This window comes from Lethenteron reissneri, chromosome 32 (assembly GCF_015708825.2).
Source record: "Lethenteron reissneri isolate LAM-NWPU_2019-01 chromosome 32, ASM1570882v1, whole genome shotgun sequence".
Taxonomy (NCBI): domain Eukaryota; kingdom Metazoa; phylum Chordata; class Hyperoartia; order Petromyzontiformes; family Petromyzontidae; genus Lethenteron; species Lethenteron reissneri.
Window position 1 is genome coordinate 11179343 of NC_083810.1, and position 12042 is coordinate 11191384.

Below are 12042 nucleotides of genomic sequence, written 5' to 3' on the forward strand. Positions count from 1 at the left end.
TGTTGCTTCCGAAACGTCGTGATTTTTTTATTTTTATTTTGTTTTATTTTACTTTTATTAATTGACATTTTTTACCTACGTGACTTTACCGAAAAATCCTAAGAATACCAGGTAAAAGGCAGACACACTTCAGAATTAAAGTACACGAAATTGTATAAACATGCACTGAATATGGCATTTATCTCAAATGTTAGATTCGGTGTCTGTGTGTGTCACTTGGCATCCTGGACACCCTTGCAAACGAGATGTTCCATCTCAAAGGGTATTCCGGCTAAAATATGATTATCATTACCAAAGGCGCTTCTATCCCTTGTTTTGCAATATGTTTCTCTAATCTTAATGTTCACTTTAGATAAGTATTTAATTTTTAATTAAGCAATATATTGTAAATTATTTCAATTTGTTGACTTTTTTAATTGCTGTATTCATTGTATTTTTAATTTTCACGAGACCTGTTGCAAACGTTGTGTTTTTAATTTAATATGTTTTGTTTGTTTTGTTGATCAAACCCGATTCAAGAGCTTCTTAGCTCACAGGGCAAATTCTAAATTAACGGTTCAACTGCATATATATGCAGTATACAAAAAGTATAACTGGAATGATTGAAGCACATCAAACAATATTTTGGGGTGTGTGCTTTGCGATTCTTTTTCTTAAGTATTCCACATGCTCCCCGCATCTGCTGCGCAGATTGTGTGTGAGTGTGTGAGCCAGAGTTTTGCGGAAGTAAGGGCTGTACGGTGTAGGCGACAGGAAACTCTGCTCACTTAGATAAAGTCAACCCCATCTTTATAAACGTACAACACGGTAGCTAGTTTTCTTTCAGAGATCCGCGCACCATTTTTTTCCCCCACCCCAGACATTACATTTATTTTCATTTACTTTCTACGAAAATGTATCGTCTGCTCATCCTTGGACTGCTTGGTGAGTTAACCCTGGTTTGCAGGTTCCCTGTCTCATCATCGGATTGTTACTTGCACCTTTGGATGATTAATTGTGCCAACGATAAATTAGGCTTACGCTTTTAAGGCGTTGCCCGTCTGTTGGAACGCAGAAATGTTTGCTTTTAAGGGCTTCTGTAAACTTTTCAGATTTGGCTTGCAATCGTTTTTGGCTAAGAATGTATGTTAATGTCGCGTGTATGTGAGCTTTGATAACGACAATTTTGATTAAGTGTCAACGAAGAAATACTTTTTGGATGCTGTGGAAACTAAAATAAAAATCAGTGTCAACTAATGTTAAACTGACGGATCATTAGTATTCAACGTTTATTCATAATTAGGCTGATTACATTACTCTTGTGATATGTATAGATTTAAAACTTTTTATTTCATGGTATTTTTTATGTGTGGCAGAAAGTTGTACAACATTCGCTTTAGCTAGATACAGCATGCAAAATACTGCATTGTAACATTATGAGAGTGACAGTGAAGGCGAACATCTGTTTTTTTACCTCAAAATGCAAAACAAGTAAAGTGACAATTAGTGAAGATATGATTACAAATATTATCGAGAATACTTGTAGTTCATGGAATACAGCTATTGGTTGCCAGATTATTTTTAAAAATATGTTTTACTATGGTAGTAAGCAGGATTAGTTTGATTAAAAAATATATATATTTTTTTCGTTCTTTCGGTAAAGTAACGTCGAAGGGAAATAAAAAAATAAAATTAAAATATAAAACAATAAAATTCTCAGCAAGCAAATTTTCTTGCTGTGGATGTCACACCTGATGATGATTGCTTGTGTTGCAGTCGAAACGTCGTGATAATTTTATTGTTTTATATTTTTATTATTTTATGATTTCCCTTCTGCGTGACTTTACCGAAAGAACCAAGAATATGAATCCCTGCAGTCACAAAAGCATTGAATTGATCGGTCTCAGCCCCGGTATAGACGACACAAAAAAAACCCCGTCAAGATTAATTTGGTTTTGCAATCAATTGAATTGAAATCTAGTTGTGAGACTTAAAAAATAGAAAACTTTTCACTGTTGTGCCATGAACATGATTGAGCAGCAGGTCAGGTATAAAAGTTCTGCCCCCTCTAATGTGTGAAGAAAATGTCACCTGAAGAGGGATCTCAGATGTATTTCTGCAAAATTTGATTCCGTAGATCATTGTCGAATACAGGGGCTGCTCTTTGAGAATTATAAATGGATTTTTTTTTTACCATCATGGCACAAAATTGCGGGGGCACGGGAAACAAACAAATATATAAATAATGCATTTATAATAATCAGTACCTAATCGCGAGACTAACGGCCACGCACAGCATGTTTCCTTATCGCCTGTTTGTGGCCACATTATTTCTTCTATATACCACCCATGTTTTCTATTTGCACGTTTTAACTGCGTCCTAAGTTTGACGATCAAAATATGTTTTTCAAAGGGTATTTTTTTCTCCCATTTAATCCAATGAATATTATTTGCAATTAAAACCATGGCCACGTGTTACGATAATTGACGAGAGTAATTGGTCATACTCTTTGTTATAGAGTGGCAGGATTGTCATTGACTTTTTAAAGTGTGAAATGTGTATACACTGCAGTGCATAAAATTAACCCGTTAAAACAAAGTTTTTCACTATAAATCCTTTATATGCGTGGCGGATAGAGTCCTCTAGTCCTCTGGCTTGAGATGGCTGCCACTTATGGGTCAGATGATTGCCTGCCACCAGTAAGCAATTGGTAATTAAATATAATTTCTTTTTTCCTAAAAAGTGTAAAATTTTGAAAAAAAATTTCACGAAAATAAATTGTCACGCACAACGAGTCTGTGTGCAAAATGTCAGCTCGATTGGATCACGGGAAGTGGGTTAAAAAACGACCGAAAGATTTGCACGGTCGTAAGCGCGCAAGCAAGCAAGTGAACTTAATATAAAGAATTTAATAAATAGGATGTTGTATAACAATAGTCAGAGTAAATTTTGATTCAAAGTCACTTTTTTTATAAATTTATTGTTGTGGATTTCACACATGATGATGATTGCTTGTGTTGCAGTCGAAACGTCGTGAGAATTTAATTGTCTTATATTTTTATTATTTTATTGTTTTCCTTCTACAGTGACTTTACCGACAGAACCAAGAATATAATAGTCAGAGTAGTTTTCTTATAAATGTTTCCTGCCAGCATGAATCATTTCCCTACGGTTTCATAGCTATAAGGGACAGCAAGCTCCACTTACAATAACAATCAACTTCGCAATGTATTTGACATGTCTCGTTCTGACTTTGTTTTGTAATTTATTGCAATTTTGTTTTTTATAAAAAGGTTGACTTAAAATCAGGCCCGTGAAACGTATTGCTGGCTGTACTGTCATCACAGGCGCAGTGTGCGTTGCACAAACCAATGTCCCATCTTCAAATGATACGTCTTCTGCGAACACCACGCCTTCTGCGAACGCCACATCAAGCACAATCGCCATGACATCAAGCACAGGTAAATGATTGCAGGTTGTATAGCGTTCGAAAACGTCAACGACGCGTTCATTGCTCGGCTTTTCGTGGTGATCACCTTTGGATGCTTTGCTGCGTCGAGTGTAAATTAGGAAGAAACAGACAAAATGTGCATTGATTGAGATACTAAAATTACACACAGATGCACGTGTTGCCACCGACTAAGTCATCCTAAATGTATCCGATCTTGCCAGATATTCCAAGCTAAGCACTTGAATTGTACATGCATGGGTGACCACGAGGCTCTAACAGGGGATGTAGGCATGGGACTGCGAGATTGTCATGGGATAGCATTGCTGAACAACACTCACTCCATTTTCTCCAAGTACTCCGGCCTCCTCTCACAAAGAAGCCACTCATTAATGGAATCCCATTGTGTAGACAACCCAAATTGCAGGACCATCCTTAAAAATAATTATTGAGATGTGGTGGGGATTTCCTGGGAAAATAATTACCATTGTTATTGTATAACCATGCCGTCACCCCTGTCAATAATGATGGGGGAGGAGCAGCGTCAGAGTAGTTAGCGCACAGCACTTTGAATGATGTCACCTGAGCCTGATTCTTAACCATGATTAACGTTAACATCAGATGGCGAGGTGTTAACTACCCCACATGGTAGGCAGGACGCATGGGTTCGATCCCGACCCTGACGATGTCTGAATATTTGGAGTCAGCATATTCTCCCTGTGGTCGCGTGGATTTTTCTCTGGGTCCTCCGGATTTTCCCTCTACATTTAGAAACATGCGTTGAGAGTATTTGGCTGCTATAAATGTCCAGGTGATATGCCACGTCGTTGAGCTATCATTTGTGGCCAAGTCGCTTCTGAAAAAGAAGTTATATAGCTCAGTGAGCCTTACCTGGTAAGATAAAAAATAGTTTAGTATTTTTAAGTTTTAACTGATGCACCCCTGGCTACCACTTCAACCAACCCACACACACTGACCACTGTGGTGAACTATGGTCAAACAATGCACACGACTGAATTGACGTGGGGATGTCTCTAACCAGCAATAGGTGAGTAAAGCACTGCAAATTATGAATAGTAAAGTTACAGTAATTATATTAAATATAATGGGACTGGTGGACAGATTAGTTGATGGAACCACGGGGTGCCAATTAACAGTTTATGAATTAAAACTCCATCCTGTATATATAATTTTCACAATGGGAAATAATTACAATTATTATAATATTTTTATAGGGTGTCTCCGAGTTTTTTTTACACGCGATTCAGATTCCAAAGAACACAGGATGAGATGTTACTATCCTTTGTGCAAGCACTTCCAAGAGTTCATGAACAGTGAGCCTGGTGAAATTTGGGGAGCGCATCGTCAGTAGTGACCCTTTGGTTCCTAGGGTGTTTCGGCCTTTCATAATATACACCCTCCCCAAAGGCGGCCAGCGACAGGGTGATCAATCCTACGCTTGCGTCCCATTCCCAATAAGTCATAGGAGTTGCCTTGTTGTTGGTAGCCAACATCCCATGGGACTATGCATGGCAGGGGCGTCCTCCTCCCTGAGTCAAGCATTGTTGACTGCATACCTCCTGGCCCTCTCACTTTGGGGCCCAGCTGGGGTCTTTCCTCTTCATCCAGAGCCACTGACTGCTGCCTTCTGCCGCCTCCGATACAGCTTTGATTGCCGAACGCTGGCTGTGGCCCTTAATTCCCAGGTCTCTAAGCAGTCTGGTTGTAGATGTTGCCACAAAACCTCTGCAGCCCACCTCCACTGGTCGGACTTCTGTGTTCCAGCCATGATGCCTTGCTTCCGCAGCTAGATCGGCATAGCGCAGATGTTTTCGCTCATAAGCCTCATCTACTGAGTCCTCCCAGGGTACTGTGAGCTCAATGATGAAGACCTTCTTGAGCGAACGGGACCAGAGCACCATGTCAGGTCTTAGGGTGGTGGTTGCGATCTCCGGAGGAAACACAAGTTGCCGGCCAATGTCAGCTAGCATTTTCCAGTCGCGGGCCAAGCGCAGCTGGTCTCGCTCTATTGGTGTAGAGCCGCTCTTCGGTGGTTTAGCCCCTTCGCGGACAAAGGTCGTCCGTAAGGGGTGTGATGCTGCTGGGGGTGGTAGGGAGTTGGTGGCAGCTCGCTTGTCCTCCAGGGCGGACGCAAGGTTTTTTAAGGACTTGGTTGTGACGCCAAGTGTAGCGTCCTTGGGTGAGGCTTGTTTTACACCCAGTTTAGCGTGTAGGTTTTGGCTGGCTGTCACCTGATGAGGCTGGTTGTGATAACTGGCGAAACGTCGTACTCGAATTGTAAATGTTGTGAGTTTACTCTCCAACACATCATTGTGCTGAACTAGTAATGGATTGGCCTGTTTTGTTTACGCGACAAACCTTACTAATTTGCTGTGTCGGGCGGTGCCGGGTTTAACGACAAACACATTTACGCGATCTAACCCAAACAGACTCCGTTATGGATAATTCAAAACAAAGTATAGACTTTGTAAAAATATCTTTAAAACATGTAAAAGAACACAACCCAATAGCGCGCATGGCTATTCAGCAATGAAGTTTCGAAACTCAAAAATGGCAGCCAGACACGTGCAAGCTGTTGGCTACAAGACGACGTCATATTTCAAGTTCCCTATTCGTGATGGGGAACACAGGTGCTTCGGAACCTCGAGTTTCACCCCAAGCGCAGCTGCTCGGTGCTGATTAGACTCTTCCGCTGACTGTGTGAGAACACTTATGCCAAGTCGACATGGCTCCTGGAGCAAGAAATACAATATAGGTCTGCCCGTCCAATTCAATGCCCTCTGCCCACCTTTGAAATCCCTACTACATTGAAATCTCTTTTGGAACTGGAATGTCGCTTTTTGAAAAATAATGTTAATACATAATCTAGGATTGATAATGTTAATACCTCAGTGGGCTTTGTCTGCTTGGATGGGGATGGTTTCGTTGTATTTGTTTGTGTTTGTGTGATTTGTTTACCTTGCGTGTACTTTGCACTCCTGTCGTGTTTTTGTTACTGTGTGTTGTCGTAACGTTCTTACCCGCCTCGACTGGACATCTGTGAAAAAGCGCTTCATAGCTCATCAGATTCCTCCTGCAGTATAAATAAATATTCTGATTCCGAAATCCCAATACGTTCATCATCCCTTTCAGAGTCTCATTTGGTTAAACTACAACATGGTAATAATAATAATTTACTTCATATAGCGGCCTTTTATCGAGGATCTCAATGTTCAAGACAGAGCAGGAAACACTCAGAATAAAAAAAAACTCATAAAATTAAAATATATAATTAATGCAACAAAATGCTGACTTCATTCACTCATTGTCGAAGAAACATAAGTAAGGAAATACGTTTCAAAATGTGTTTTAAAGATGTCCACAGAAGAAAGTTCCGGAGTCTGAGGGTTACTCAGGAAAAAAAGCTTTGTCGCCCATCGACCGAAGCCTTAACCTGGGCTCACAGCGAATATCTGATTCCCTCGATCTTAGTAACCTTGAGGGGACATATGGATGCAGCATTGTGTCTCTGATGTCGGCTGGGGCAAGGTGGTTCAGAGCTATGTAAGTTGAAACTGAATCGTAGGTGAAACTGGAAGCCAGTGCAGCGAGGCCAACACGAGGCAGAACGTGATCTGAAGAAGGAACTCTGGTTAACACCCTAGCAGCCACAATCTGAACACACTGCAGGCTGTTCAGGAGAATCCTAGCCACACGAGGAACAAAGCCATTGCAGCAGTCAATGCGAGATGAAATGAAGGCATGAACCATCTTCTCTTCATCTGAAGCAGAGAGAAGGCATTGGATACGGGAGATGGTCCTAAAATGGAAAAAACGAGTTTTTGTGATATTTTCAATGAGCCTCTAAGGGCAGTGTGGGATCGCAGATAACCCTTAGATTTCTGACTTTCTGTGCCAAAGGGATTACCTGGCCCTCGATCATAATGCTGAAGCATGCAGCTTTTTGTAGTTAGTGGGGGTGATCAGATGAGCATTGCCTCTGCTTTGACACTTTTAAACTGGAGGAAGTTTTTGTTGCATCCAACTGTTGAAGGAAGCCAGTGGCCGACATGTGTCGTGCACATTATAATATCATTTTAGGCCAATATGTCGGAAAATATGACCCAGAGGGACTGTATGAATACAACAGAGAAGAGCGTCAAGAACGGCACCCCTGAGGATCCCCAGATGAAATAGCGCTGGGAGCAGATTTAAAATCTCACGTGGATATGAACCGTTCCCAATTAGTCATATAAGATCTGAACCAATGGAGCACAGTTTCTGAGACCCCGATGATGCTTCCCAAGTAGCAAATCAAGATGTCATGGTCGATGGTGTAAACAAAGGCTGAACTCAGAACCAGCAAACTGAGATTACTGGGTGAGCTAGTCAGCAGTGATCCGAAGGCCATTCACCATTTTAGCCAGAGCTGTTTCAGTGATGTGTAATTAGAGGATATATGGTGGTTCAACTGCAAAGCAACCAGGCATTTGAGCACCTTGGATATGTAGAGTAGATTGGAGATTGGGCGATAGTTATTTGGAACCTCAAGAGTCGAGGCCACAGTCTTTTTCAGGTGGGAGGTGACAGCTGCCAGTTTGAAGGTCAAAGGGACAATGCCAGACATGGGAGATTGATTGCAAAATTGGTGACATTTGGGCAGAGTAAAATGGAATATTCTTGAATGGATTTGGTACGGGGAATGAACTGAGAGATAAAATCTCACGACCGTTGAAGAGGCAACCACAAAAACACGTTATGAGAATGGTGTATGGGGGGGGAAAGGTGGGGGAAACATCTAGCACGGAGGCCGGGGGGGGGGGGGTGAGATGAGATGGGCCGGAGTTCGGATGTTGTACATTTTGTCTGTGAAGAATGCTATAAATGTCTCACATTCAACTTTGGATTGGGAAGAGGATGGCTGAGATGGTGGCCTTAACGTCCGATCGTTCGTAGCAAAAAAGTGCTCTTGTTTTTTTCGTACATTGTTCGCAATGGGATTTGAGAAGAAATCAGATCTCGCCTGATGTGACGGATCTCTGTAAATTGACTTATGTTTTAAACTCTGTAAATGGACTAAACGCTTTTGTGAGTGCAGGAATTCATATTCTTTGGGTCTTTCGGTAAAGTCGCATAGATATGTTCAAAGAAAATAGCAAAAAACGACGACGTTTCGATCGCAACACAAGCGTTCATCGAGGTTTGCTGCTCTGTGATCACGCATTAACATGTCAATCTCTCACATTAACATGCTAATCTCTCACATTAACACGCTAATCTCTCACATTAACATAGCCACCTCAGGGCGCTGGCCGTGGAGGCCGCTCAACGATTTACATTAACATGCTAATTTTTACTTGGGAGCCCTTTGATTGGTGGAAAACTCACCACCGTCGTGGTCGCTGCCCACCACTTACACTAACATTGGCTGCTGACATTTGGGCTACGCCCATTTCAAACCTTAATAAACAGTTTCCCTATAGAAGCTAACCCCCTCTTCCTGATGACAAACGCTTGTGTTGCGATCGAAACGTCGTAGCTTTTTGTTATTTTCTTTGAACCTATCTACGTGACTTTACCGTAAGACCCAGAGAATATCTGTAAATGTACTTTAAGACTGGGTTTCCACGACGTCCGCCCGAATTTCCGCACACAGTTCATTTTGATGAAGGTTGCTTGACCATGCACCTCAAGAGGCCAGAGTGCCGAGGAGACAAAGAAAGACACGTTTGTCAGTGTGTCACAGCGTTGGCTGTCATGCATAAGCACATATTACAACAACAAAAAACAACATAATTTCGTCCAATGGCCCTTCTAATATGTATTGTTTCCCTTTTAGAGCAGTGTTATGGAGCGTGCTTCAGCCGCACCGAACCTCACAAAAATAATATTCAGGGTCTACCTTGGCTCCTCCCACCCTCAACCAGTATATATACAAGGACTGTTTTCTTGGAATTTCTCTCACTTGATACAGCTATCGTGCTGTGACGGTTCCACCTGAAGACGGAAGCTTGTGTTGCCTCCGAAACGTCGTGATTTTTATTTTATTTTACTTTTATTAATTTTAATTTTTTTACCTACGTGACTTTACCGAAAAAAAATCTAAGAATATGAATCCTTGCAGTCACGAAAGCTTCAAATCTAGAATCAGTGTGTTGAGCTTAATGTGCATTCGTGTTGGATGCATCACCACAAGTGTTGCACTTACGTAGAGCAAGAGGCAGGAGTGAGCGGCACGCGATTGAAAGGTGGTTGAGTCAGCCCATCATCCCTCCTCTGTTGGTAAAATCAGTGCCACTTTGTGGGGAGGTCTACAGTTGTTGTTCATGGGAGAGACTTTGGCTCCACCGTTGTAACATCCAATTTCCGCTACTCTTGCTCAGGGTTGCAAGCAGAAGGTGAGCACCACATCAGTGCTAATTCGAGCATGAAATCAGCTTGACTTTTATCCTTTGATGTTCCATTCACTTTGCAATGTATTCCAAAGTTTTACTGAAATAGCCTTCAAAATGATGCAAAGTTACTTTGCTGAGTGAGACACTTCGATTATAATCATAAAGATGAAATTGATTTTTTTAAATGTTTTTCATTTAACAGGCTCAACTTCAAACGCAACCCAAGAAAGAGAAGCTTCATCGTGTAAGTACTCTCTATTGGACATAGAACAATCAATATGTATATTGATATATTGACACAATAAAATCGTTATCATAAAACGACAGATATATACATGGTTTTCTTCAAAAATATGTTAACACTTATAAAGGTCTATCGTCTTTAATGGAAAAAGAACGGATAATACATTATAACATGAAAATAAATGTATGTTAATAGCTTCAAAAAGGTTTCAGTTTGGTGTTTTAACATCTCAACACCTGTTTTGTTGCAAGAAAAAGGGGAAAACCTATTCTCATACATACATAGTAGGAACGACACCTAAACTGTTTGCCAAGTATTTTTTTTACGTGTTATTGCTGAGTAAATACACTTTGAAACTCATGAAATATGAAAGCGAATTAAACCTATATGGCGCTTGATACATATATATGTACACACACACCCAAAGGTTAGGGGTAAATAAAATAAAAGTTAAATATATGAACTTCCATGTCTGATTGCACAGTCGGTAACGTGACAGAAGATTACAATACATCAGTGGGTAAGGTCCAAAGATGAAATTTGTACACTCATTGCACATACACATATATAAATATTTTGCCTATTGTATATTATCTGCGTGGAACTTTGAGTGCTATCTCCTGGTGCGTGTGGGGTTTTCTAAGGGCGCTCCCATTTCCTCCCACATGCCAAATGCTTCTTTAATGGAAATAGCCAAACATCCTCAGACAGGAACATTCTGAAAAGAGTCATCAAACTCAAGTCATCCTTTCTCATGTAAATATACAATTGGCAAATTGTTTAATTGAAATAAAGGGTTAAAGCATTTATGAATTAGCTAAATGTATTGAGCTGCCTTCCATAATAGTTAAAGCAATTTGTAATTAATGGAAGAGCTCTAAAAGTTAGAGCAACCAATTTTAATTCATTCACGTATAGACAACAGGTAAGGCATAACAACGAAACAAGGTGTTCTGGGCCTGGTGGCTCTGCGGGTAAATGAAACCCATTTGTGACCAGAACGTTGCAAGTTCAAATCATTGTTTGGGGGTTTGACTCAGCTCATCATCCCTTTGGAGTCAATACACTGGGTGTATACTTTCATTCATTCATTCAATACAATTTTTTAGTAAAAACTCGCCCCCAGTAAAGAGGGCGTCGCAGAAATTGACGGTATAAATTAAACGAAGGTAGTCCTCCTACCTATAACATCAAGAGACATGTACAAACATCAAAATTAGAGGACATACTCAAGGAAAAGCTAAAAAGACAAAATGAGGCTTGCAGAGTTCCTGAACTGTTTAGTGCTCACAGCCAATATGAGGGCCGGCGTAAGAGAGTTCCAAATATTCGGCGCGACACGTGGAGAAGGCCCCTGCTACCGCCCAGCGTAGAATGAAATATTTTAGCTTGAGCTAGCAAGGCCTGGCCTGAGGAACGCAAGGTAGATCTACCAGACGTCTGGGGGGCCAGACGGGACTGCAGGTACTGAGGACCAAGGCCTTATTGAGCTTTTTAAGTCATTGCAAAGTGGTTGTTGGAAGTCATCAGTTGTTTGTTATTTGGATAAACTCACCCATGACATAGTAGTCTGGTATTTCCACCACGGTCTTAGGGCTGTAAAAAGATGCATAAGCACCGCCTCACCATTTACGATTTAATATGCACCAAAATTTGCACTAGAATAGACTGAATGATTATATATATAAAAAAAGTCACATTGCTTTTAGATACACCATGATAATAATCATGTTTATCAAAATAATAATATTATTTGTATTTTTTTGTCTACTTCAGCCACTCCTCAAGTGACAACTACAGGCTCCCCACCGAGTAGGTACCGTTCTGCTTAATTAAAGACTCAAGGAGAGAAGTGGTCACGTGGCTTATGGGTCACCTGGCCAAGACGGTCACCGCATCACGTGCTTTTAGTTGCGGTTCTGCGGCCGTCTGGAACGCTCTTCCTTCCGATATTAGGAAGCCACTGGAGCTATGC

At 40.9% G+C, this 12042-nt stretch overlaps 1 protein-coding gene across 2 annotated transcripts in view; it reads left to right on the forward strand.

Moving 5' to 3' along the window:
- Window positions 1-733: 733 nt before the first annotated feature.
- Window positions 734-12042, forward strand: part of LOC133350030 (uncharacterized) — a 75890-nt gene continuing 64581 nt past the window's right edge. The window contains exons 1-5 of one of the 2 annotated variants that reach the window (XM_061563988.1): window positions 734-924; window positions 3328-3441; window positions 10026-10067; window positions 10552-10587; window positions 11844-11879. In XM_061563988.1, coding sequence (XP_061419972.1) covers window positions 894-924; window positions 3328-3441; window positions 10026-10067; window positions 10552-10587; window positions 11844-11879 — 259 coding nt within the window. In that variant the 5' untranslated portion in view covers window positions 734-893. The remainder of the gene's footprint in view (window positions 925-3327; window positions 3442-10025; window positions 10068-10551; window positions 10588-11843; window positions 11880-12042) is intronic. The other variant, XM_061563989.1, reaches the window with a different exon arrangement.